This window comes from Cryptococcus neoformans, assembly GCF_000091045.1.
Source record: "Cryptococcus neoformans var. neoformans JEC21 chromosome 6 sequence".
NCBI lineage: Eukaryota > Fungi > Basidiomycota > Tremellomycetes > Tremellales > Cryptococcaceae > Cryptococcus > Cryptococcus deneoformans.
The window spans coordinates 1,039,885-1,065,551 of NC_006691.1; the positions used below are offsets into that span (position 1 = coordinate 1,039,885).

At 48.1% G+C, this 25,667-nt stretch overlaps 9 protein-coding genes and 2 non-coding genes across 12 annotated transcripts; 4 read left to right on the top strand and 7 right to left on the bottom strand.

Annotated features, from left to right (window-relative positions):
- The first annotated feature begins 16 nt into the window (after positions 1-16).
- CNF03520 (expressed protein) lies at positions 17-2,180 on the top strand. The gene is made up of 5 exons (XM_024657439.1): positions 17-677; positions 727-1,398; positions 1,458-1,610; positions 1,658-2,033; positions 2,090-2,180. Exons 1-4 carry the CDS (start codon positions 314-316, stop codon positions 1,951-1,953), a joined length of 1,485 nt encoding a protein of 494 aa, XP_024513059.1. The 5' UTR covers positions 17-313; the 3' UTR covers positions 1,954-2,033; positions 2,090-2,180.
- Positions 2,083-6,719, bottom strand: CNF03530 (glycogen phosphorylase, putative). The gene is made up of 21 exons (XM_571431.1): positions 6,607-6,719; positions 5,940-6,086; positions 5,651-5,877; positions 5,546-5,595; positions 5,473-5,493; positions 5,210-5,423; positions 5,020-5,154; positions 4,679-4,898; positions 4,573-4,622; positions 4,450-4,516; positions 4,177-4,387; positions 4,033-4,128; positions 3,943-3,976; positions 3,854-3,893; positions 3,655-3,803; positions 3,572-3,597; positions 3,355-3,520; positions 3,211-3,294; positions 2,772-3,156; positions 2,496-2,716; positions 2,083-2,442 (listed from the first exon to the last, which is right to left on the bottom strand). Exons 1-21 carry the CDS (start codon positions 6,644-6,646, stop codon positions 2,239-2,241), a joined length of 2,787 nt encoding a protein of 928 aa, XP_571431.1. The 5' UTR covers positions 6,647-6,719; the 3' UTR covers positions 2,083-2,238.
- A 440-nt stretch (positions 6,720-7,159) lies between these two features.
- Positions 7,160-9,144, bottom strand: CNF03540 (hypothetical protein). Its single transcript, XM_571666.2, has 6 exons — positions 8,914-9,144; positions 8,657-8,871; positions 8,508-8,602; positions 8,140-8,459; positions 7,878-8,085; positions 7,160-7,831 (listed from the first exon to the last, which is right to left on the bottom strand). Exons 1-6 carry the CDS (start codon positions 9,090-9,092, stop codon positions 7,169-7,171), a joined length of 1,680 nt encoding a protein of 559 aa, XP_571666.1. The 5' UTR covers positions 9,093-9,144; the 3' UTR covers positions 7,160-7,168.
- Positions 9,145-9,275: 131 nt separating this feature from the next.
- CNF03550 (protein-vacuolar targeting-related protein, putative) lies at positions 9,276-11,639 on the top strand. Its single transcript, XM_571433.2, has 7 exons — positions 9,276-9,533; positions 9,621-9,748; positions 9,859-10,269; positions 10,319-10,393; positions 10,444-10,486; positions 10,538-11,064; positions 11,120-11,639. Exons 1-7 carry the CDS (start codon positions 9,314-9,316, stop codon positions 11,552-11,554), a joined length of 1,839 nt encoding a protein of 612 aa, XP_571433.1. The 5' UTR covers positions 9,276-9,313; the 3' UTR covers positions 11,555-11,639.
- An 80-nt stretch (positions 11,640-11,719) lies between these two features.
- Positions 11,720-12,651, bottom strand: CNF03560 (hypothetical protein). Its single transcript, XM_571664.2, has 4 exons — positions 12,502-12,651; positions 12,184-12,268; positions 11,909-12,061; positions 11,720-11,840 (listed from the first exon to the last, which is right to left on the bottom strand). Exons 1-4 carry the CDS (start codon positions 12,603-12,605, stop codon positions 11,802-11,804), a joined length of 381 nt encoding a protein of 126 aa, XP_571664.2. The 5' UTR covers positions 12,606-12,651; the 3' UTR covers positions 11,720-11,801.
- Positions 12,652-14,158: 1,507 nt separating this feature from the next.
- CNF03570 lies at positions 14,159-14,251 on the bottom strand. Its single transcript has one exon. It is a non-coding gene; the product is annotated as a tRNA-Ala (tRNA).
- Positions 14,252-14,594: 343 nt separating this feature from the next.
- CNF03580 (conserved hypothetical protein) lies at positions 14,595-16,050 on the bottom strand. Its single transcript, XM_571662.2, has 4 exons — positions 15,540-16,050; positions 15,390-15,452; positions 15,020-15,332; positions 14,595-14,965 (listed from the first exon to the last, which is right to left on the bottom strand). The coding sequence occupies exons 1-4, from the start codon at positions 15,927-15,929 to the stop codon at positions 14,865-14,867; spliced, it is 867 nt and encodes a 288-aa protein (XP_571662.1). The 5' UTR covers positions 15,930-16,050; the 3' UTR covers positions 14,595-14,864.
- A 236-nt stretch (positions 16,051-16,286) lies between these two features.
- CNF03590 (hypothetical protein) lies at positions 16,287-20,213 on the bottom strand. 2 transcript variants are annotated; one of them, XM_571659.2, is made up of 6 exons: positions 19,719-20,213; positions 17,210-19,656; positions 17,100-17,152; positions 16,986-17,050; positions 16,757-16,914; positions 16,287-16,687 (listed from the first exon to the last, which is right to left on the bottom strand). In XM_571659.2, exons 1-6 carry the CDS (start codon positions 19,972-19,974, stop codon positions 16,646-16,648), a joined length of 3,021 nt encoding a protein of 1,006 aa, XP_571659.1. In that variant the 5' UTR covers positions 19,975-20,213; the 3' UTR covers positions 16,287-16,645. The 2 variants fall into 2 exon arrangements, with proteins under 2 accessions (XP_571659.1, XP_571660.1); XM_571660.2 differs by having other exon boundaries at positions 17,100-17,161.
- A 359-nt stretch (positions 20,214-20,572) lies between these two features.
- CNF03600 lies at positions 20,573-20,654 on the bottom strand. Its single transcript has one exon. It is a non-coding gene; the product is annotated as a tRNA-Gly (tRNA).
- Positions 20,655-20,789: 135 nt separating this feature from the next.
- On the top strand, positions 20,790-22,920 carry CNF03610 (expressed protein). The gene is made up of 7 exons (XM_571435.2): positions 20,790-21,010; positions 21,061-21,069; positions 21,176-21,555; positions 21,618-21,840; positions 21,891-22,007; positions 22,063-22,515; positions 22,568-22,920. Exons 1-7 carry the CDS (start codon positions 20,972-20,974, stop codon positions 22,790-22,792), a joined length of 1,446 nt encoding a protein of 481 aa, XP_571435.1. The 5' UTR covers positions 20,790-20,971; the 3' UTR covers positions 22,793-22,920.
- Positions 22,921-23,001: 81 nt separating this feature from the next.
- On the top strand, positions 23,002-25,594 carry CNF03620 (Beta-hexosaminidase precursor, putative). Its single transcript, XM_571630.2, has 11 exons — positions 23,002-23,778; positions 23,829-24,005; positions 24,058-24,312; positions 24,360-24,494; positions 24,552-24,686; positions 24,743-24,828; positions 24,887-24,939; positions 24,987-25,012; positions 25,065-25,161; positions 25,223-25,327; positions 25,389-25,594. The coding sequence occupies exons 1-11, from the start codon at positions 23,110-23,112 to the stop codon at positions 25,409-25,411; spliced, it is 1,761 nt and encodes a 586-aa protein (XP_571630.1). The 5' UTR covers positions 23,002-23,109; the 3' UTR covers positions 25,412-25,594.
- The last annotated feature ends 73 nt before the right edge of the window (positions 25,595-25,667 follow it).

The window sequence follows — 25,667 nt, forward strand, 5'->3', positions numbered from 1 at the left end:
TCTGCACCCAATTTTACTCATCTTGGTTCTGCGAAAAATTTGACTCCTTCATTTGAGCATACTTTCCCATCGTTATCAGCTAACTCGAACACCCTCATCGAGATTTTGCACATCCACTTGTTTTATAACCCCCTTTTTTTCAGCCTTGCTTGGGGGACCCGTCCTCGTGTTTTGATACGACGCGTTTGAGACACCAACGAAATCGCAAGAAGGCTAGAGCCATCCTTCTTTCGTTCTCCATCCTACGGGGTTAATTCTTCTTTAATCAAGTATACCGGCCCTTTTGATTACCCCGCATTAGCTGCGACTGGATATGTCCCGAGAAATTGGCGCGGAAGTCGTCAGTATAGGGTCACCACTCTCCTCTAGCCCCTTACCATCCGCCCTTTCTTCACCCACGATCTTACCCTCGACTCTGCTTATAACGAGTACAACGGAGATTCAAGAAGACAAAGGGAATGATGAAAGGGAAAAAGTAGCTGTTGAACTGCTGAAAGGGGAAGTGTTAAAGAAAAATAGCATTGGAGAGACGGAAGGAGGGGATTTGTTAGACAAAGGGCAGGCGAAAGCGGATCAATCAAGTTTCGTAAATGAAGAAGCATATGACCAGGATGTAGTGGATGGTTTGAGCTCTGATCCAATAGCAGGACCAAGCCCAACACCATCCAAAGCAAGTGGTAGGTTCGCTGCTTTGAACAGCTCACTTGAATGTTAACGGTTTCATAGTGATACCTACCAGGAGAGTGTCTCTTGAAAAACGTACAGAAATATTTGCAAAGGACGAGGGAGGAATTCAAGGAGCCAAGAATAATGCAATATCGTCAATACAGGCAAGGCAAAAAGAAGTGACCAATGAAGGTGGTAACTCGGCTGAGCAAATAAATGGAGCAAAGATCGTCGAGGAAGGCGGCTTGCCAGGTAAAGCATTGGATGCCCAGGAGGATCTCGAAGGACCTGGAGAAACCTCGTCATCAACTGACGTCGTTCAAAAGGATCCGGAATCTGACCAGAAAGGTGCAAACGATGGAAATGCGGGAGAGGACCAGCGAACAGAGCTGGGGAATTCTATGGAGAAGGCTGCTGAAGAACTAGAGCAGCCTCTACAAAACTCTACGGAAAGTCGCCCATCAGCCGAAGTGGCCCAGACAGGTAATGAGGAACATGGACAGAGCCATGGGCGTGAAGCTATTGAGGTCATAGGACCGGAATCTACTGAGGCTTCAATCGACAAGACGACAGTCGAACCTGAACAACCACAGGAAGCTAGAGAAATCTTGTCCACAACAGAAGTAGCCAGCGATGTTCAAAATGAGAATGGACAAGGCCACCCTGGAGAGTCTGTCAAAGAGGGCGCAGAGCCTGAACAGCCTGACGAGCCCGCTGAAACAGTCACTGCACGTAAGCCTTTTCGAACTATATCACCAGCGACCTAGTTGTCCTAATGAGTGACCTTGTAGTTATCACCGATGCAAAGGCCAACCCTGAAGAAAACGAAGTCTCTCAGCTTTTAGCAGAACCTCCTTTAAATGCAGAGGATGATGTGGAGACTGTTGAAAAACCCCAACATATAATCGAGGCAGGTCTCAGCGAGGCGCACTTAAGCCCTCCATGTAGGTCCCGGTGTCTAGCCTTCTGTGCGTGACTTACCATTTTCTAGTCGCAAACGAGCTTGAAAGTGAGGTGCGGCCAACATCATCTTTAGAAGAGGCCACATGCCCCCCAATAATTCCTAAAATCCGCAAAGGTCACTTGGCTTCCCTGCTGGTCCTCAACCCTGCCTATACACTTCCTTCTCACGCAAATGCCAAGCCGCGACGATTTTTCTGCCCGCATAAGAGGAAAGTAATGATAGGTGATGAGTCGCTAGAAAGGATATCCATCCCTGGCGTCAAGAAGAGAAAAACGGAACATGTGGAAATGATGTATCAGGTGTTACTGGTGGATAAGCCGTAAGACGGCTTGAGGAACCGATGGTGATTTGCGGCACTGGTTGCCAGTTGTATATTCGGCGTCAAGGGGCGCCTTATCAGGATGTACATACTGTCTGTAGTCTTTATCATCGTGGTGTGGCTGACTGATATGTATCCAGGTACGTATTTCAGGACAATTCATTTCTTTGTTTCTACAGAGCAAGTACTTTTTCTACCAAAACACGCAAATTCCAGGCTTGACTCAATTCCTACTATGAAACATATGGCATGACCATTGCGGTCAATAATCTATCAACCCAATATCGATCTAGATTGAAAAATCTTCTGGAACTTCGCAAGGTTCTACACTCCAGATACCATCCGCATAGTCCTGGACCGACCTGTCACTGCTGAAATCTCCCATGTTGAAGGCGGTGATGATCGACTTCCGCGTCCATTCTGTCTTGTCCGAGTCATAGCACTCATCCATGAGCTTTTCGGCAGAGAGATAAGAACCGAAGTCGTTGGATACCTAACAGCACCATTAGCCTGAGCTTTACATTTGAAAGGAGGAACACAGCGTACTAGATAGTAATCGTGCTCATAAACCGTCTTCAACAACGGCGCATAGATAGCACCATCTCCGAAAGTACCCGCCTCAATCGCCTTGAACGTCTGTGCAAGTTCAGGAGAACGCTGCTCGAGAGGGGTAGGCTGGTAGGTATTAGCGTAGCGCACCTCATCGACCTGTTCGGCAAGGTGCCCAAAGAGGAATGACTGATCTTCCCCGGCGTCTTCAGCGATCTCTGCCTATGGCATTAGTGGGGGAGTTCCTGTCACATTGAGGAAATTAGAACGTACCGACGTTGGCACCATCTACCGTGCCCAGCAACAAAGCACCGTTCAACGCCAACTTCATGTTACTTGTACCACTCGCCTCCGTACCTGCGGTACTAATCTGCACACTGACGTCTGAAGCGGGTACCAAGACCTCAGCAATTGACACACTGTAATCGGGGATAAAGACGACCTTCAAGATGTCACCGACATCGGGATCATCGTTGACCACTCGGGCGACGTTATTGATCAAACGGATGACCAACTTGGCAACGTAGTAGCCGGGAGCGGCTTTACCAGCGAAAATGGCAGTGTGCTTGGTGATCTTCTTGCGTTCCTCAGGAGAAGCTTGCTTGATGCGAAGGTAGCGGTAGATGACACCGAAGAGGTTAAGAGTTTGACGTTTATACTAGATAAAATGTCAGGCACAAGTGGCGACTCTCAAAGATCGAGTTGGACAAACCTCGTGCAAACGCTTAATTTGGGTCATAAACACACTGTCAATGTTCAACGTAATACCCAATTCAGCCTCGATAAGTGAAGCAAGCTATCAAGACATTGTGTACTTAGTCAGTTGCACCAACAATTATGACAATAAATTACTTACACGGTTCTTGTTGTCCATCTTGATGTTGGTGAATGCCTTCCTGAAGTCGGCATTGTCAGCCATTGGCAAGAGGTTCTTGAGAAGCTTGAGGTTAGTGGCCCAATCGTCGGAGCCGAGAGTGTGGGTAATAAGAGCGGCAAGCTCGGGGTTGCACTGGAGGAGCCATCTACGGGGTGTGAGCGCTACGCTTAAGAGGTGAAAAACAATATGGGCTCACCGACGAGGAGTGATACCGTTGGTCACCTATACACGCACATCTCCGTTAGTGCGACACGATAAGAGCGTCGTTGGTGGACTTACATTAGTAAACGCATCTCTGCCCTTAAATTCTACAAAGTCTCTAAAGATGGTGGCTTGCAACAACTGACTATGCAACTCGGCAACACCGTTGATCTTGAATGATGTGACAATGGCGAGATAGGCCATGCGAACGTATTTGGGGGATCCCTCTGTTGCAGGTATCAGCCACATCTTCATCAGGAAAATGTTGACGACGCACCTTCGATAATGCTCATTCGGCGGATACGGTCCATGTCACCCTAAACGTATTGTCAGTATTTGCGTTTTCGATCAAGCATATGAACTTACGGGCCATCGCTTCGCCACAAGACCAAGGAAATCACTATTTAACAAGTAATCAGTTTCACTGTCAAGTTAGGCAACGCGAAGAAGACATACAAGTTAATCCTGTAGATGATCTGCAAATGCCTAGGCAAAAGCTCTTCGAAAAGATCAAGCTGCCACCTCTCAAGAGCCTCAGGCAAGACAGTGTGGCTACCTTGTATCAGCATCCACCAAAATTAGTCACCAAAAAGAGCTTACTTGGTGTAGGCGAACACCTTCTGGGTAATCTTCCAGGCAGTGTTGTAGTCCAATTTTTCTTCATCGATCAAAATTCTCAATAGTTCGGGAATGGCAAGAGTTGGGTGCGTGTCGTTCATCTGGATACAGACGTAATCGGGGAGCTCGGTCCATGGAAGATCAAGCTTGGTGAAGCGGCGGAGCATGTCTTGGAGAGAGGCGCTGACCCAAACTGGAAAGAGCATTTGTATGAGCCACATGTTAACGTAAGATAATTGTAAGATCCAAACTTACGGTACTGCTGCATCACTCGAAGCTTCTTACCAGCATACATGTTGTCATTGGGGTAAAGGACCCGGGTCTGAGTACATTGTTAGTTCCCACGCGTTGACATGGGAAGCAGTGTTTACAACGTACAATGTTCTCGACCTCACTGCTTGCGGCAACACTGGCCTCGTAGTTACCCGCTGTATGGCACATCAGCCTACCAGTGATCACCTCCAATAAAATAGTAGAGCCTTACCATTGAAAGAGTTCAAGTCGAACCCTTGAACGGGTTTAGCACTCCACAACCTGATATTTGCACAGTTCTTGGTGCCATAACCAGGGATAGGGGTATCGTACGCCACGGCCAAGCACTCCATACCCCCCGACCACACAGCACGATCGGTGTTGGGGATGGGATCAACACGGCCGTAGAATCGGATGGGGTAGGTCACATCAAGACGGGCAATTTCCCAAGGCTACACAGGATAGAATAAAGTTATCAGTGGAATGTTATCAGATAACGTAATTGATAAGAAGATAAGTGCGGGGGGTCAATAAGGAGATAAGACGGGATAACAGGGGGGAGCTTTGACGCACATTTTCACGGTCAAGCCATGGGTCAGGCGCTTCAAGCTGTTCGCCAGAGTTGGAGATGAGTTGTTTAAAGATACCATAGTTGTATCTCAGGCCATAACCCCAACCGGGGAGGTTAAGAGTCGCCATACTGTCGATCTTCATTACAGTCAGCCATCTCTTCTGGTTGCGTTGTTGGGAATGCAGGGCATACGTAGCAAGCAGCCAAACGACCAAGACCTCCATTGCCTAAACCTGCATCTCTCTCTTCGTTGAGAAGATCCTCAAAGTTAAAGCCTAGCTTGCGGTTCGCCTCTTCGTACACGTTCCTCATGCCCAGGTTAAGCACAGCATTGTCGAGGGATCGCCCGACGAGCCATTCGATGGAGAGGTAGTAAATGCGCTTGGGAGCCTTGGCGGTATGGTAGCTATACGACAGTCAGATCGAATACAGAGTATGGGTGGAAAAGGATTTACGCGGCGGTCTGGTTCCATCGGCTGCATCGTCATTTAGCACACGCTTCATTGGTATCCACCTTACTATACGTACTCAAGAAGTTGGTCCCTGACAGACAAAGCTGTTGCCTGGTAAGCGGCGACCTATGCCTCTCAGTTAGTTCTGTTTCACCGGCTATCGTGTGCAATTTTCGCTCACCTCATCGACGTTGTAAACCTGCCTTCCCAAACTCGTGTTCACGTGCCTAACAATGGTATTCGCCACATCCTGGGGATTATCCTGATCAATTTCCATAGCTTTCTTAGCCTCCCGCCAAGTCTTTTCATCCCCGATAGGCCACTCTCCTGGCATATCGACGATTCCACCCTTCTGAGAGGGAAAGTAAGAGCCGGTGAGGGATCGTTGGTGCCCAGGACGTTCCTTGCCTTATTACATATGCATGCCAATTAGTTATGCTAGTTACCTTGGTATATCAATATCAACCTACGGGGAGTTACGATAGGCACACCAATTTGGGTGGTATCGACGTGCTTGAAAGAGTGGGGGTGCCCAGCTGACAGAGAGGATCGCCGCGACATCTCGGGTTGGTGCAAAGAAGGGGTGCGGGAACCATGGCTAGAAGAGCCCGGGGAAGCTGATTAATGGGTTAACTTGTACTTTGAAGGTTGTATAAGTCATGCGAGGGGATGGGGATGGTAAAGCGGGAGAAACGCCGACACGTAACAATTATGATATCACGGAATGGGTATACAAAGCCGGGCGGGTCGTCAAGTGTACATCGTTTGATGCAGTAGCCACAAGCTCGATAGCTATCTAAACAAAAACACAGCCAATCTTATATGGAAGAATGTGGCCTTGATAAATACTACAACTGAAGCTCTGTCTTGAGGAATACAAGGAGTACTTGTAGTGATAGATGCGGACAGTGTAGGAAGTGTGGGAACGCCCGGCAATCAAGCCCCTCCGGGCGCCATCCAGCATCCAAGCCATGTTTGTAGCACTGCACAAGGCTGTGCCCGCCTGCTACTGCTCATCTAGAGATAGCCAAAGAGCGTTGCCAGTTCATGTCCTGGGTTAAGGCCGGCGGAACATCGTTCTGACAAGGCCATTCCCATCGCATCCCTCAATAAGACTGGAGGTAAATCAGTACTCACCTGTGACTTTATCGAGGTTCTCTTTAGTGAGCTCTGCCATCCTTGCTTCCTGTTATGATGTGTACAGAAATTCGAAGGAAGAAATGGAATAGAAATGGAGATATTGACAGCTGTGGATGCTTTATATGCATGGGAAACGTGCGGCTCGGGGTGTCATGTCACAGACGATGTGTGTCCTCAGTCGGGCCAGGCCGGAACAGCGGCCCCCGGCATTCAAGGTGACTAACCACCTTCCCGAACCCCTTTTCCCCGCATAACGCGAGTTATTTCTGCGCACGTCACTACACAATCTCCTATAGGGGAGAGCTAGCGTATGCCTTTCAAAGCTTTTCCTTGAACGCTGCTTGCTTCGTGATGCTATCTGTGGACTAGTTTCCTCTGGTATGCTCGAAAACAATCAAGCAGTTGGCAAGGGAAATGTATGGTTGCCAAAAGGTATGTAAATAAAGAAAGAAGAGTACGTACTTGTTGTGATGTTGTCGACCAGATGGGATGTAGTAGTGATTACATTTTACCAAAGATGTACCTCATTATGGCTCCAACAATTGCCATGCTATTATTACTAGACAGGATACAAATTTGACTCCTGATAGGCCTTCCGCGCACCCCGCCAAACCCCGACTATTACTCTTCTCCATGTCACCACACCCCTACCTTCCAATTTGACCCCATACACTGCCATGCCCACACCTAAGAAAACCACTCCTAATGCTACTAATGTACCCGGCTTCACCTTCTTCAAAACTTCCCATAGAGCTGGGTTGGTCACTCTTCGAGGTGTGGGTGATGGTACTAATTCGTCCTCGTCCATGACAGCCGCGCCGGGCTGAACGACCTCCACATCCACATATTGCAAGGCCTTTTCGGCCGTCCATTCTTCTTCTGACCACTCTTGATCGTAAGTGACCATTACGCTTCCTGGACCCATGATCTCCCTCCCTCGTATCAGAGGTCCATCCCAAGGATATTCTTCTAATAATCTGTCTGCAAGTTGGAAGATATCTGAGAGCCGTATAGGAGAGTACGGGTTTATATCGGGATTGTGCAACTCGAGTTCGCTTGGTGAGATTGAGGGAGACGTTTGAGGATTGGGTGAGGACGGTGTGTCTGGGTATAGCGGCGGGATAAGGACAAATAAAGGATGCAGGAGTGAAGGGTCTTCTTGATATTCGCGTCCAAGTTTCTTGGCCAATGCGAACATCCGTGGTTTCTTGCTTATCAAAATCTGTTATTGATCAGCTCATGAACCAGACGAAGTAGGCTTCACTTACGGAGGCAGAAAGATACACAGCCGCGATAGGGTTCCTAGCCAGAAGGTAGTCAAACATTCGCTGAATAGGCTCTAATGAATCACAATCATGAGAAAACAATGTGAGCACCCATGAGAGGGCGAAGAACGGCAGCGTAGGCACCGGTGAAATGAGAGAAGAGAAGTGAGAGAGCTCTGGATCCGCGTGCGCGAGGAGTCTTTTGAGTATCCTAAGATGCAAAGTTCAGCAGCATAAGGATGAGCGCGCATTGTGGGAAGCTTACCGGAGAAGAGCCATCATCCCTTCCATGCCTGAGCCCATGGCGTCTCGCACCCTATTCAAGCTGACCGATTCTGCACATTTTCTGAGCTCTCGCCAACTCTGAGTATCCCTCTTTTGCCCCGGCTCTTCGTCAGGTTTCGATTCAAATTCGAGTTTTTCCTCTTCTATTGTCACCTTCTCCTCCAGCACGTTGGTGGGTGTACCCCGGCCACTCCTGCTCCGACTTCGAGTTTGCCTCCGTAATCTGAAGGATGGGCGCCGTATATCTTGTTTTGCAGGTACGAACGTAAGATAGAACACGGAAAGTATATCATGATATCCCTGCTATTGGTCAGTAATCGTTCACGATGCCAGGTCTAAAGGACGCACCTGGAAGTAGCTTAATGTAGGGTACTTTCTCAGCACATTGACTATCAGATCATATAGATCTTCTTGCATGGCTAGTTTGTTTTCTGACGTTATCTCTGTAACACATGATCAGTATAATCTTCAGGTCCCTTTAGAGCTTGCATTCATACCTTTCGGGTAAGTTACGAATGATCGATCAGTATCCAACTTAACCTGAGTTTCGTCCTTATGAGGTTGAGGCTCTCTACTGTTTTTGCTATCTTCCCCAATTTCCGGCTTCTCTTCAGTCGCCTTCGCCAGTATTGGCTGGGTAGTTACTGGAAGTTTTGACGGCCCGGCCTCGCTGCTAGCACTGTCAAGTTTGCTCGTTCCCAGCAAGAAGGCCCTGAATGATTCATCAGATCAATAACTCATAGATTAGACGCACCAAGCCCTTTTTCGTTCCTCTTCTCCACCAAAGCCACCAGGTAGAGAAGATATCCTCCTGAGCGCCTTCAAATCGCCATCCTGAATCGCCTGGTTGGTCCACAGTGAGCGGACTTCAAGCCACGGGTTGTGTATAGGCTTTTGACCCTTCTCCTGGGTCTCTGTAGGTATAGGAGGCATTTTACTGCTGATATACAAGTTATCCAAATTGGCGTCTGTATACTTCTAAGGCGTAAACAACCAAAACGCCATCTCACAATCCATCAATCACCGTCATCGGCTTTTCGTCGGCCGTCGCCGATCTCGTCTCTCGCAATGATGAACTCATCGCTGCCGTTGCATTCCCCATCGTACCCTTCGTTCGCACCATCCAAAAGGTCGTCCTCGCCACCGGTACTGCCATGTTCAACGCGCCACGACCAATGGCCAGTTCTTATAGCTATACTGACCCTCTGTCAAATTCGGCTGCGGCTGGTGCAGCTTTCGGGGAGCTGGATCCCTGGAGCAGCGCCCCCAGCCCGGCGGGGAGTGTAACTCCTGCAAGGGCTACTGCATCCGCATCTGAAGGCAGGAATATAGCTGCGAATGGCAATAAAGAAGAAGGGCTGAATGGGTTAATCAGTGAGTGTACAGGTCATCAGCTTGCGCTTGTAGTCCGGGCGGCGAACATTGCTGCGAGCGAAACACTAACGTTGGCTACTATGGCAGACGATCCGCCTGCGCTGTACGTCTCTTTGCTCGACCAGCTAGATACTAGTGGTACTGGGGAGGTATCCTTGGCTGCTGTCCATCGATTACTAGGTACTAGCAAGCTGCCTGCTGTGGTCGTTGAAAAGGTGCGTCCATGATTCGCGCTTTGCTTTTCGCAACTGCTGCTACTGTTGTACGCCAATGCTGATCATGGACTGCCATAATCTTGCACTGTGATGTTTGGTACGATTCACAGATCATTCATCTTACATCTCGAGATAAATCAACTCTCACTCGACCCGAATTCTTCTGCGCTCTGGCCCTTGTCTCACTCGCCCAATCGTCCCCCGATCCCAATGATATCTCAATTGAAAAACTCTCCTTTTCCCTTTCCAACCTTCCTTTACCCAAGCTCAAACCCTCTGATCCTCCGTCAGTCTCATCTGGTGTGGCTGCTAGTACTGCTGCGGCCACTGGGTTTAACGCCTGGGACGGGACTATCAATAAAGGCACGACGTATAGTGCGAATAACAGCACTTTCAGATCCACTGATCCTATGGTAGATAACGCCGAGGACAGATGGTGGAAGGATCAAGAACGGATAGTGGTGACTCTCATACCTGAGAAGGAAGGGTGGTTTTTGCAAAAATATCGGATAGAAAGTGATGTGGGTCCCACTTGATTCTTTGAAAATTGTATACTGATATAGAGGGCAGAAAAGAGGAGAAGGACCTGTGGCAAGGAGGTACAGTGATTTCGTGTGGTTGATGGATGTTCTGGAGAAGCGATATGTACGTCTTTTCCCTACTTAACTGATCGTGAGCTGACGGTCATCCCATAGCCCTTCCGTATATTGCCCCCTCTTCCGCCGAAGCGCATAAATCGTGAGTCCATAAGCGCTTTACTTGATAAGAACTGTGTTAATTATTTCATAGCGTCTTCTGCTTTCCTTGAAGCTCGTCGCCTAGCTTTGATTCGCCTCTTATCTTTTCTCACTGCTCACCCCGTCCTCCGCACCGACGCATGCCTCAACATTTTCCTCACCTCGTCCTCATTCGAATCGTGGCGCAAGCGCACCCCTGTCTCCACAGACGAAGAATCACTTTCCAAAAAGTTGACCACGGCCCAAGAGATGTCAATCCCTTCCGATCTCGAGCTCAAGCTTGACAATTTGAGAGAACGATTACCGGCAATGTTGGGGCATTATACTCGATTAGTGGTGATGGCCGAAAGGAGCTTGGTGAGGTTGCAGGTGCAAGCCGCTGAAGCCGCCAGAATGGCGATGAGCACGCAAAGTATTGGAGAGTTGGTGCCCAGATGTTGTTGGAGGAGTGTGCAAGGTGACGACGGTGAGAGTGGGAGAGGAGTAGCGAGGGAATGCGGACTATGTGAAGGAGTAGGAAGGGGGTGGGGAGATGTTGGTGACGGATGGGTCAGTGTTGGTGAAGAGCTCGAAAAAGGAGTGAGTAGTCCTCAAGAATTCAGTTGCAACTTGTTATCGCTAACGCAAATTCAAGGTGCAATTATTACAAAAACACATTGAATCTCTCAAGTCACAACGTGATCTCTATTCGTCATTCCATGCCCTTTTCTACCGACATAACAAACTGTCACTGGACAATGTCGATGTTCTTCGAAAAAGGGTAGACTCCCGGTTCAGTAAGATCGAGTCTCTCAAATCCGCAAAAAAGCCTGGGTGGGAGGGTGAAGTCGATAAGCTTGCCAGCCAAAGCGACAGAGACACTGCAGAAATCCAACGTCTATTAGCCAGAAGAGTGTTCGTGAGAGCTTGTATGTGGCACGAATTGAGTGTGGTGTTCCATTCGATGCAGGCTGCCCAGGGCACCATGGGTTGGAAGGACTTCGTGAAGGATCAGAAAGAAAGGACAAAGAGATTGAACGGTGTTTGGCAGGGGTTGGAAGAGACTTTGGAGAGTATGCCGTTGGAATAAGGAATGTTTGTAGATGTGATGACCTTCTATGCCATGCTGTGATAGTCATCATTAGCTACACGAATAGGTGAAGCTATTGAAGTCAGCAGTTCCAACGCCGAGTCTCATCCATTTTGTTCCTCACCGATCCTTACAAACTAATCAGCAATCGGGAGATCAGAAGAGCAATGATGTGAATTTATTTCATCGCCTATGCTAAAAAGGAAGAAAGCCCATCCACACTAACCCAACGTCGAATCTAGCGAATCTACGCGAGCTTCTTGAAGATCTTGGGGGCTGCGCAGGCCTACATTTATCATCAGTTTCCTCATTTCTCTTCTTCTTAAATCTCGAAAGCTTGGATAAACAACTTACGTCAACACAGTGCAAGATGTGGAAGAACTCCTCAACACAGTCCTCTCCCGGGAAACCCTCGCCGGCCTCAACCTTCTCCTGGCAGTGCGCAAAGTGATGGACGTGCTCAGCGCAAGCGTTCTTCTCACACTCTTCTCGGATGGCAGGGGCGATCTATTACCGTTGTTGTTCATAGTAAAATTGAGAAAGGATGAATGACAGGACGAGGGCAAGAGGTTACGACCGGTCAGCAACTCGTTCATTTGCACGCGACTGAGCAAAAGGTGAACACTCACGTCCTCGGGGTCCTCCTCCTCCTCCTCTTCTTCCTCCTCAGCGGGTTCCTCCTTTTCTTCTTCCTCAGAGTCGTCGGCGTGAGCACTGTGAAAGCAAGTGGGTCAGCATGCGTTGTTGGATAGTCGATTGGCGGGGTGTGGATTGTCAATGGCCAATCGTCATTTCCACGGCAAGTTGATAATCCATTTTGCAACGCCTTTCTCACTTCATCTTTGCATCCCCTTTCCCATTCCCTTTCCCATTCCCTCCCCTGTCCGTTCCCATCACAGTATCTTTGACTGCCTAGGCCCACACCCAAAGCCCGGTTTTATACTCACGTAGGGACGAAGTAAGAGACGAAGCTGGAGAAGAAGCCTGAGGTCTCTTGCTGTTGCTCAACGGGCGCAGCGGCGGTCTGTTGTGTCATGTTGTCGGCGGCCATTTTGGGAGTGGTGGTGGAGAGTTGCAATTTGTGGAAAGAGAAGATGTAGTTGTTGTAGAGAGACGGGGAATCCCGGCGAAAGTGATTGGCTCCTCGGCTTTTACAATGATGTGGCATTTTCTTTCCTTTTCCGTCGTCGTTCCTTGTCCGCCGCATCATTTTTTGAAGGGACGAACGAGCAGTGAGTGTATACATATGTTTTTCGAATGCATTAATACTTAGGTATACAGACTGATAATTATATAATTTCCTAAGGCACAGCCAGGCTTTTATTATAGATGCTGATCACAGGTCCAGAAGAAAAGTTATGCGCACACTACACCCCGACAGACGTCAAAGGAATCACCACGCCAGCCGGGACAATCATTGACGTCGCAATCACTGCTGCCCATCGACATGCTCGCACCCAACCATCCTTATGCTGAAACCATTTGTATCTCTTCTTCGACGAACCGCATAATTCGGACTCTGAAACGGTTCCTATGGCTGGCCAGGCAGATGGCGAGGAGAAATCGGATCCACTCGACGATGCGTGACTGGTTGATGTTGCGATCGGCAGTGTTGGGAGAATCACGACAACGGAGGACGAATCCATGGACGTATCGGAGTATTGAGAGAGCTGAGGAACAGAAACAATCGCCAATAACTCAAGCCAGCCGTACCAAAAAATCCACAACAAAAAAAATCAAGGCCTGGTCGATTCGTCCGAATCCGGTTTGCTTTGCGGTTCTCCTTGATTGGCCTCGTTCCATATCAACGCCAAGGCTTGCGGTGGCGCCTCCAGAACATTCGGGATCACTGAGGGGACTTTCGAACAAGGCGTCAACTCCGGGCACCTGTCGGACGATTTTGGTTGATGGGAAGAGCGCGATATCGATCCTGTCAAGAGCGATAAGTTGAGTGCATCTGGAGAAGCAGTTGAGCTGCTGGATGGTGATGTAATGGTTGAGTTGGGAAAGAGGATGGAAGTGGGGGAGGCCTCTGGTTTTTGTTATTGTTCGGCCGGGGGATGAAACCAGGTCGTTACCGTGGCTGGATGGTAGGTCACATTATCCCACGCGGAGTATAGAACTTCGTACTGCCGTCTACTGTTTCCAATAAGATTGTGAAAGTCAAGAATGAAAGCAGGATTCAAATAGTCCAGTTTATATTGTTGTAAAAATGATGTTGAAGTGAATAATTTATTGTCTGTAAAAGGTACGAAATAAATTACGATAACGCCGTCACCTGTCTTGAACGCACTAGCCTTCACCATTTATCATTTTCGCACCGCGAGCCGTAGAGTCAGAGAAGTTATGTCTGAACAACCATTATTGATTATTATTTCTGACGCCGACAAGTTTGTCCAGAGGAGGTTGCATTCAAGAATATGGGCCTTGAGAATTGTGACAGGTGGTAACTGAATGAGAAGAAGGAAAGCCAGCAATATTCCTCTACATAGCAAGGGCCCAGAGTACCGTCATTATAATGGGCGAGGGCAGAAGAAAGTTTGTACCCACTTGTAGAAAGTCGTCGTTGCGGGGCTATGTATGCCGACAAAAAGAAAAAAGCTTTGGAGGAGCTGGGAATTGAACCCAGTACCTCGTCAAATCAGAACCTAATACGAAGATGCTAATGACGCGCTCTGCCAAATGAGCTACACCCCCATTGTCGAATACATTGTTCGTTTATTATACTTCTACTTTGCCATAATTTGCCAGTTCGCGCTCAGGCACTCGAAAAAGATCCAAAATATGATGTAAGTTCAGACTGTCATGTACTGGTACTGTGCGATACATGATTTCTAACGACAAAGACACATGTATCTCCACAACCAGGCAGCCCCTGGGAACCTCTTTGGTATTGCCATCTATATTCCGATTTTGAACTATACATTGATGGCAAAAGATATCGGAACGTCCATACGTATAGGTGGTATACCACCACTTGCAGAACGCCGCCTCCGGACATTAAATGACAAATCCCCTCACATCTCCGCCAATATTTACTCTATTCATGCATACTTTGGACTATATTGGGGCCACAATAGGCTAATGTGGATATATAGGGGAATTATTTTTCCAGAAACAAATATGTGAAGTACATGCCGTAACAAATCGCGATTTTATAAGCCATCATATATCCATACATTTTAAACAACCATATCTCGCGCCCCATTGAACGCCCAACCGTGTTTCTTCTTGATTTCGAAATCCAGGAAGCAGTACTATATATACAAGACAAATCTCCCAAGCAGGGCCCGCTCCTATAGAAGTTCCTCTATAAATCTTGTCGGAAGTACTGCTCCAAAGTCATCAGATCTGGATAAATTTCCCGTAGTTTTGCAGTATCGATGTCAGGATAGCCCACAAGCTCAAGATCTGTTGAAATGTCGTTAGGAGCTTGCCCTGAATTGGGACAGGGGGCAGACTCACAGATCATCATTTGTCTGAAGTCGTAAGGCAGAAGTCTACGGACAAGCTTGGGGGTATAGGTTGCAAACCATGGCTGACCTTTGCCTTGAGCTGCATATACGGCACGACGAACGTCGGAGATGTCGTAATTGCCACCTGAAAGATCTAAAATGGCATTGTGAAAGTGGGGAGAATCCGGGTCAAGTAAAGCCATTCCCCCAAAGATTCCAATATCTTTGACGGAAATGAGCTGACATTTGCGTCCTCCAATAGCAGCATAGAACATGCCGACCACCATGAAACGAGCAAACCCTGGAGCAACTGGAAAGTTGTCCTACAGATGATCACCACTTCAGCAAGAAAGTCTGGGTGAGATCTTTGACAAGCGTACCATGAATGCAACTGGGCGCAAGATTGTGTATGACATTCCAGAGGTCTGAAGACTTCGCTCAACCTACGTGCATGGTCAATCGCGCCTCTACAGCGGGTGAGGAGTAGTGCCAACTCGCGCGATGCACTGAGGTTTTGGTCTAAGACTTACTTTAGCTTTAGAGCGGAAATGCGGCACGTCCTCCGCCAAGTCCGCCGCAGATACACTGGAAAGGACCATATGTGATACTCCAGCCTCCTTGGCAGCTTCAACAAAATTGATACCTAGTTCCGCCTCCTTCTCTTCACCCGCACCGGCGTCGGTGACAAGGTACGCTCGATCAACGCCTTTGAGAGCTGTGAGAAGTGATTGGCGGTCGGAAAGATTGCCTACAACAGCTGTGGCACCTTTGGAGATGAGTTCGGTTGCACTGGGGGAAGAGTCGTTCCGCGTGAGAAAGCGGAGGGAGAGCTGTGACCTTCCACTATTGAGAAGGGCGGCCATTACCTGACCACCTTGCTTTCCAGTGGCACCGACTACGAGAATGGTCGTGGCTGCCATATTAATTGAGAATGTAGTGAGAGTGTGCTGAATGTGATAACAATGTGTTGAAACAAGACAGAAAGATTTACGAGTGAAGGTATAATATATACTCTTGTAGAAAGATGATAATGGGCAACATGGAAATAAGAACACTGACTAAGCCTCCCAAATGCTGGAACCAGAAACGTATCATCCGTAGTAGTTGCAAATGCTTGAGCCCGACGGTTACGCGAGAGCCCGACGGTTATCAGTCAGATGCTCCGCGGAGTGAATCATCTTGGTAATGATTAAGTAATAATGAGTTGATTATCAACCGGACAAATCATTCTGAAAAAAGTGACTTTGAACAAAATAAACTGCTAGAGACTGTTGATCCTGCTCAAAAATCCTCACGCCACTGACACCAAAGCGTCCATAAAGCCCCTAAAAAATTCAAGGAAAAAGACGAATGACTATTATGATGATTCTATCATCATCATACACTTTTGGATATTCCTGCGCTACCTTCCTTCAATTCTGTTTATGACTTCCTCCTGACTTCGTTCTTTACCCTTTATTCACATTTATGCACTATGCTAAAGATTGTACAAATGCTGCACTTCCCGCAAATGCCCATCTGCAGCACAAAAAGGCGGCTAAGCTCCAAAATGCGATCCCACAAACGAGCTAAAATCCCGGTCATAAAGTGTACAACGCATCAACCCAACGCAACACAACCCGAACTAGAATCGTGATTAATCTTCCAAGTACCGTACTCCTCCCTTCAAGTATCTCAGCTGATGAGAAAAATGAGTGAATCAGCGACCATCCCTCAATTGATCCCTGTATGCTTTTTGATTACTCACCAAGAATTGTTTGAAATCTTCTAAGACAAATGGTACAACCACCACCCTTACAAATTCTGCCGACCGCCTGACTCTAGTTTCTATATCGTGATACGCTTTTTCGGACATAGAAGCATAGGCGGGAGTGCATGGGCCAATAAGATTTGCTAAGTGGTCGGCTGACATAGAAATACTCGCGTCAATCATTATCCAGTAACCACGAAGATGTATAAGTGGAAGGATTGCGCACCTAGTATTTGAGAAGTCATACAGAAATAGGCAAGATTATCAACATATCTGTCCGGTGTATCCAGACTACGCGGTAATAGTTAATGGGATACGCAAACAGACCGAAGGGACTCACGTTTTGTTATTCGAAATCTTGTCCATTCCTCTGGATATTCTTGAACCCCAAGACTTTGACGACTCCGACCATTAGTTCTGCTCTTTAGAAAGGATACGGAATATATTCACCGAAACAGTTTTATTACCCTTCCAACTGCTCACTCCCACACCACCTTTGCTCAACAGCTTGCTCGCACTATCCATTTCTTCTTCCAAATCATCCAATGCCCTGACAAACTCTTCTGCCAGCCTCTTCCACTTCTGTTCCTCTGCCCCAGCACCTTCAGAACTTCGTCGCTGTTCTCGCGGTCCAGCAAGAAGTTCATACCCAGCACTCTTAACAGACTCCAAACAAAGCGCAAGTGTGTGCATACAGCGTGTCTTGACGTCTTGTGCCACAATCTTGGGCACATTGGTTTTATCTGCTTGAGCAGCGGCGGCGGAGAGTTTGGTCCATGTAGCAGGGTTCCAGATGGCGGGAGCGATATGGATGGCCGGCGTGAGGTGCGCACCCGGGCCATCTACGTCCATTGATTGCCTCAAGATCTTAAGCACATGGAACGGTCTAAGTGATTCCTCGGTAGGCTGAAGTCCAGGCAGAGAGGATAAAGGTGAGAAAGAGGAGTACGATCTGGGGGAATTGTCGGCGTTGGATGGCAACGTGTTTCCAACTGAAGGGCTATGACTGGAATAGGAACTTTGTCGAGTCGTTATAGTTGTTGTGGGGGGCGTCAATCCATTCGAAGGTGATGTATTGATACGCAAACCTTTTCCACGCTCCAAACTAGACAACTGTTGTAACAATGGGTTGGGCCGTTGAATCAACGGTGGTGAGCCGCCACCGCTGTTCACGTTAAATTGAGAGGAGATGGAGACGCTAGGTTGATGCTTGCTGCTACTCGGTACCGGCGGTAGATCGGTATCACCAGATCGAGTCCCTGATTGAGATGTCGTCCTGGACCTTTGCGCATTATGCTCCCCTTCTTGCTGTTCCATCATCATTTCATCGATCCCCGTTGATCCATGCCTTGAACGTCTTCTTTTCGAAATCATCCCTTTATTTGTACTTGGGCTGACAAGGTAACCTCCTGTAGGAGACCTCATCGCACTCCCAGTACTGTTGATACTTGCATCACTACCCGCTCGAATTCGCCGAGTCTGCTGGGTATTATGTTCTCCACCTTGAGGAACCGGTGGTAACGGCCGTTCTTCACTGTGAGTGCTCAATTGGGGGCTCGGCGTTTTGCCTACTTGAACTTGGTTTTGAGAGCCTGGAGAAAGCATCAAATGACTCTCTGTGGGTGTCGTGGTCAAAAGCTCCATATCTGCCACTACTCCATCAATACCAGTCAAATCGGCCTCCATATCTAAACCTAAAGAAGGTTTGTTCCTTCTTTTAAAGCGACGCGAAGTCGGGGACATCGAGGACGAGGTTGTCTCAATGGAGACCATGCTGGCGTTACGCACATGGGCATGCGGAGAGGAGGACATAAAGTTGGAGGGAGAAGTAGATGGGTGGCCGAGGCCGATTGTGCGGTGACCTGCAGAATGTGGAAGATTTGGGTCGCGAGATGAGGATGGAAAGGTGACCATAGATCCGGTAGCTGAAGCCGAAGCATCCGCGACTTGGTCCAATGCTTGTTGTAATGACATTTCGCCACTGGCTGAACCGTTGATGCTGGGCAGCCTGGGACTTTTGCCCAAATCTCCCCCATGTGAAGTCGTGATTTTATCACGGGTTGAAAGCGAAGGGGAAAGGCGCGGTGGGCTGTTTGCACTTAATCGAGGATTGTCGCTAAGCACGAGGTTTCCAATACCGGTTGTAGCACCTTCGTCCAATGATTGTCTTGAAGATGCCTGCGAAAATGATTGGCGCCTGCCCTCGATAAGTGACGGTCCTGCCCCTGTTGGCTCCGGCCTAACTTCTGACACTTCATATGAAGAGAGCAACTGTATCCTCGCCACATACGCGTCATGAATTCCCTTCAAAGTCCGCCCTTCTTCTTCGCTCTTGCCCTTTTTCTTCTCACTTCCTACACCTCCTGTTTCTAAGCCGACCCGCTCCATTACACTCCTTAGCTTGGAAACGGCCTCACGATAAGCCGCCAACGCGCCGATGACGTCGTTATCCCGGTCCATTTCAACGGCTTTTTGTGCGAGATCAAGGGCATTTTGTAGGAGATGCCGAGAGGGGGTGCGCGGTTTGGTAGTACGTGAGATACGAGCAGTTGTCGTGCTGGAAGAATCTCCGATTTGAGTAGGTTGTTGAGGATTGGCTGCGCGCAAAGGCGATCCGAGTGATTCAGCCGGATACCCTGGTGTAGGCGACTCTGAGCGTCCATTGGCATTTAAACCTCCGCTTGTGTTCCTTGGCTGACCAGGAAATGGTGGCAGATTCTCATCAAAAGGAGGACCGGCAGATGGACTGGGTCTGTTTGACATCGGCGACTTGTGCAACGCGCTAATAGTCGACGATCGGGCGGAAGGAATAGGTCGCTGAGATAATCTGCGTGAAGTAGATGTTACCGACGCGAAAGGATGAAAAGATGGAGGTGGCAGTGGAGGGGGGTTGGAAGCTACCACATTTTCTGTGTTAGCACATGCCAGATACTTGAAAGGCAGAAGCGCCAGAACGTACGCGGAGGTCCCGGAGGAGGTGGAGGAGATATGCCAACTTTACTGCCGATCATCCGACTTGTCCGTTTGGCAGTCGATACTCTGCGGCTAGATCCATCAGCATCCTTCCATCTGGCCACTTCGCCCAGGAAACCGTCCGTCATTAGGATCGACGCTGTCGAGCGAGGAGGCGTTGACGGTGGATGTGATGGTCCGGCTTCAAACGCAGCACCTTCTGCCTCTCCCTCGGCTGATGACTCCCCGTGTGCTAATCCCATGTTCTGAAGAGACTCAAGGCCTGTTGCACGTTTTATCAACGTAATTCTGTCCCGAATGAGGGACGGTACGAGTTGCGACTTCCCAGTTTCCAAAAAAAGCCCCTGCGTGCCCGATCGACGCCTGGTCTCTGGGGATTGCGGCTGGGATTATTTTCTTGGTATTGGGTGGCAAGGGGATGATTATGAGGTGGCGCGTTGTTACAGGAAGGAAGGAACCAGGAATAGATGAAGAGGACTGGGGAAAAGATGGCCTGCGATAGACAGCTCTCTCACCCACGCACAGATCAACAAATCGCCCTTTATTAATTAACAACAAAATTGATTCCGTTAATGATCCTCTAATCCTGCAGACCCCACTTGTAGTATGGATGGGGCTAGAAGTTCGGCCTCTTTCGGGTCCCACGGAATTGATAATAAAATCAGGGTTGATTCAAGGCGCATTCATGCTGGGCTCGATACAACAGCCAACAATGTCCGTCGAGGAGCTTGTGTCGAGCTTAGACTCATAAGCCAGACAACAAGAAGTGATGTACGTCTGTCATGAATGTGCACAAAGAAAAACGAACGAATGTTTAATTAACGCAAAAAGAGGAAAAAATACACCGTAAGGGAGTCGAACCCTTGCCGCATCGAAAATCACCAAATGGCAACGATGCATGATACCGTTTCACCAACGGTGTTTACTCGATGAAAAACAACCATATGTTGCCTTTCTATACATAAATGTATCCAAAAATTCCACTGAACTATGAATTTCTATATATGCAGGATGAAGTTGTTGTAACTGCATCTGTTGCTTTCTCCTTATTTTTATGACCAGTCTAGCACCCTGATTGTTATTTGTCTAGGTGACATTACCGGGTCACGTGATCCGAACTATCTATTGACATCGTCAAGTTGTTCAGGCCAGCGAGCGCAGGCCCTTACCCCTTTTTTCATCCCACTCGGGTCGTTTTTTCATCTTCTTCAGCTTGCATATACAGATCCAGGGGAGAAAATGGAAATCAAGTCGGGAAAGACAAGCATGCGCAGAAAGGTGAGCAGTTCTTTGGTTGTCGAGGTGAAGTTGTTTGCTGACGACTGTAGCAATCTAATGTACGTATCTCGTTCATTTCAAGTCCGCGTTCCTATTCTATGTCGTGAGGATCCTGCTAATAAGTTCGGACACCTCTCTTTCCTATTGTCGCATGCACATCAACAGTCATTTCTTCAAGCTCTAGGCAAACCACGGCAATCTCTCACATCCAGCTCGGCGCCTTCCACAACTCACAGCTCACCACCATCCGCAAGCACACTTACCTTGGTCGCCGATGAATTCTACAGTCCAACATCGGAAAATGATAGCACCTCGATGTCTACAAGGTCTATGAGTGTGAGCACACACGGTCGTGCTCCTGAGAGTTTTACAGTCCCTGGAGGCGGAAGAAGTTCAAGCCAGACATACTCCATCGGAGGAGGAAAGGAGAAGGGTAAAGAGGCTGAAGGAAAGAATGGGGTAATCCTTAGGAGGCCTGAAGATGTGTACAAGGTGGTTAGAGACAGAATATTGAGCTGGAGCTACATGATGGAGTGGTATCAAGGGTAAGTTGTTCTCTTCCGCTAGAAGCCGCAATATCGCACAATTTAATTGATTGATCTCATAGAGATGCCCATTGGTTCAATACTGTCCGCATATCCCGTACAGATATTGAGCAAATGTTAGGTTATAAACATCTCGAGACTCGAGCTCGCAATTACTACGCGCTGGGAATATCTCTTTCGGCTTTGTTCGATATACCTGCTTCTGGAGATTTCTTGAGAGCATTAATCAAGTTACTAGAAGAATGGGAGAGCTTCTGCGAAGGTAGTACTGCTACAAAAGGAGTAGTGAGTGTCAGGCTATACGAACATCGCCAAGATACTGAATATCTTTATAGAGAAGCCTGTTCAGGGGACCGCGGTCTGGTAGGAGAGTGACCGGGAGTGGATCAATGATGTCGGATTTTGGTCTTGCGATGGATGGTTCAGAATCATTTCTCCTCAACTTTAACCTGGTTAGGACTACGAATGATAGGTGATTAGTGCGATAACTGATTTTAGTCCCTCTAGCCTTTTGCCCCTGACTTCTTCCAAGTGCATACGACTGCATGCTCCATTGTCCGCGACATTTACAGGAAGCTTCTTGGAATGTTCCTTCCCCCAGCACCTCCCTCATCCCTTTCAAATTCCTCTCCGTCATCACGTCCTTTACCCAAATCTGTTGCTTCTCTTGCACATCCTTCCACCGTCATCCATACTGCTCGACGGGAGCCGCTCCCATTTGCCAATACAAAGAGCCCTGGCGCAAATTCTTTGTCCACAGCGACCTTTGCCAATCAACAAGGGTATTATGGAGCTATGAGTCCTACTGATGATGTGGGCGGTCAAATGGAAAATGGCGGAGACGCGTTGCTGGCATTCATTGCTGGAGATGTGCCGGGCGATCGGACATTGGTTGGCGATGGCCAAAAACTGACGCCGCAAGTGTCAGAGCTATTCACAAAGGCTGATGCCAAACTTAAGGTATAATTTATCTAGTCGCTTTGAATTTTATTCTGACAAATGTCCTTTATAGAAACACTTTGCTATCCTTACTCGCGAAGCAGACGGTCTCGCCAAGCGGGTCATTGACGATCAAATCAATTCATTGCTATTTTCTCTTACGCCAGGAAGCAAGGCCATGAAGTTTGATGGCGCCACGGGTTTACCCGCCAACGGTTCAGGGCATACAACGGCGGCTACGATGGGCAGGACCGGTCACATGGAGGAGGATAGGATGAGAGACTTCGGGACAATTTAAGACGAACTGCGGATTTCATAATGGGGAAAATGAATGTGTATAGTAGAGAGTTTTCGGGAATACCCCGCATCTCATCATTACCATAGCCTTTTAGATGTTGTAGTAAAGCTATGTAAATATAACGAATCCAACGCATTCATCTACTTCGGGCTTCGGCAAGATCGGCGATTCCTCCACTTTGGTGGTCCACTTTACCCTGACTATTGTTTGACGCTCATCACGCACTCTGGGAATATAAAAGTTCTTGCACACACACACCTTATTGTCTTCCACATGTCTCCGCCATACATTTACACCCCCGCGTAGCCATCTCTATAATGCTCTTCAGTGGCCTGCTCGAAGTTCTCACCTCGTCTCTACCGTTCCTTGCTCCTTCGTCTCCTCTTTCGGCCAAACCCGATATCAATGTCGTCCCTTTGCCTAGGCATTACATCATCGGGGATGGGTCGACGCCTGTTTGTCTTTCTACCAATTTCAGCATACAAGCAGCCCCCTCATCTTTAGCCACTTTCCCGACTGACCTTCAAGATGCCATCACATCAACTCAACACCGCTTGAAGAACACCCAGGTAACGTATCTTTCGCCCAACGAAGGATCAGAGTTTTTCACCGGCGGCTCTGGTGCTATTAGATCTTGCGCATACTATCTCGACACCTTGCACATTGATTTCACTGCCTATAATGGTACCGATATCCTCTCGGAAACCGTTGCACCCGTCGAAGAACGCGCCGAGCTCGAGGCATATACGCTTGATCTCTCTCTCAAGGGGAAAGCGACGATCAGCTCTCGAGGGGCTTTGGGTGCGTTCAGAGGTCTCAGCACCTTCGAAGGCCTCTTCTACAGCCTTGAGGCTGGAGTTCAGGGATCGGACAGAGTGTATGCTCCACTCGCTCCTTATCATATTGAAGACAAGCCAAGTTTTGGCTGGCGTGCAGTATTATTGGATACCTCGAGGCATTACTTTTCCGTTCCATCCATCCTGAAGGTGAGTATGCAAGGCTTCAAGCAAAAGGCCTTGCTAATACAGCAGAACAGATACTGGATACGATGTCCATGGTTAAGCTCAACGTCTTCCACTGGCACGTCACGGACTCCAATTCATGGCCTTTAGATCTTGACAGCTATCCAGAACTCGCAGCCAAAGGAGCATCCTCTCAGTCTGAGAGGTATAGCCAGAAAGATATGCAAATGATCATTGACTATGCAGGCCACGTAAGCCTTTCACTCAGAAAATGAGAACTCGGGCTGACCAAAAGCTCGGCAGAGAGGCATTGACACCCTTCTCGAGATTGACACACCGGGCCACACTGCCTCTATTGCTCCTTCGCATCCCTCCTTCGTGGCATGCTTCGAGTCAACGCCATTCAAACACTTTGCTCACCAGCCTCCAGCAGGACAATTGCGATTTGCCGACGAGAAGGTGACAGAGTGGACGGCTCAGCTCCTGCGGGAGATCGGCAGTCTGTCCAAAGGAGGATATTTCAGTACGGGAGGGGATGAGATCAATATGAACTGCATGGTAAGGGACAATCATGAATACTTTTCCGATATTCATTATGTGTGTAGTTGGAAGATATGCCTACGGCGTCTAAGCTGAAAGCCAAAGGCTGGACGTTGGATGACGCCTTGGATCATTTTACTGAAAAGACACATGCCCCCTTGAGGCAGGCAGGAAAAACTCCAGTGGTCTGGCAAGAGATGGTAGGCCCTTGTTGATTCTCTTATCACCCACCGAAATCTGATCTGGATGGTTCACAGGCGCTCAATCACGGGACGATGTCTTCTCTTACTAATGACACCATTGTTGATATCTGGGTCAACTCTGCGGACGCTCGCAAGGTTCTGGACCAAGGATACCGTATAGTCCACGCTTCGGCAGACTACTTTTACCTGGTGAGTGTGCCAGCTGTTGCTGTTACGTGAATTATGGCTTAAAATGAGCTCCTTAGGACTGTGGACAAGGCGGATGGATAGGGGAAGAGGGAGGTAATAACAGCTGGTGTGATCCCATGAAGTCTTGGGCAAGAATGTATTCGTGAGTTTATATTGAAATCCAAAGCATATTTATTTTATCCTAACCAGTATGTTTTTAGTTTCGACCCTTTCAAAGATGTCAAAGACGAAGAGAGGCACTTGGTTTTGGGTGGTGCGTCAACGCATTCATAACGGGGGACAAGCTAATTTGATTGATAGGTCAAACATCGCTCTGGACAGAGCAGGTAAACTAGCCTCCTGTCCTTGTACATTAATTGAGACTGACGTTAAACACAGACGGACGAGACGAACTTGGAGCCTACTCTCTGGCCTAGAGCAGCAGCTTTAGCGGAAGTTTTCTGGTCAGGGCCAGGACCAGACAGCCGACCTCGCAGTCAGTCCCAATTGCCTCAATGTTTTTCCGTTCATAACATGCTGATTTTTCAAGTACACAGGTTCAAACAAGGCGCTACCTAGAATGCACGATATCCGTTATAGAATGGTGGGAAGAGGTGTGAGAGCTGCACCTTTGCAGCCTCGTTGGTGCGCCCTTCGTCCCGGTAAGTTGAGAGGAGGGTCCCCCCCAAATCCCTAGCAGTAGGCTGATATTCTTATGAATAGGTGCGTGTATTTTAGCTGCTTGAGGTGTTGATGATTCTGTATGGCTACGATAAATTATACATATAGCTCCAAATGGTCTACTACGTTTTTTTGATACTTGTTTTTTTGAATCAGCTTTTGTTAAACATATCACAGACTAAAAAGAACATGAAGACAAGGTTTTCGGCCTTTGAACGGTAGACTGCACAAATGTGATCTTGAAAGGGCAAAGTGTAAACCAGATATGAAACTAAAATCTATTCGTAATATTCGACTCACTACATCTGCTAACAAGGACGT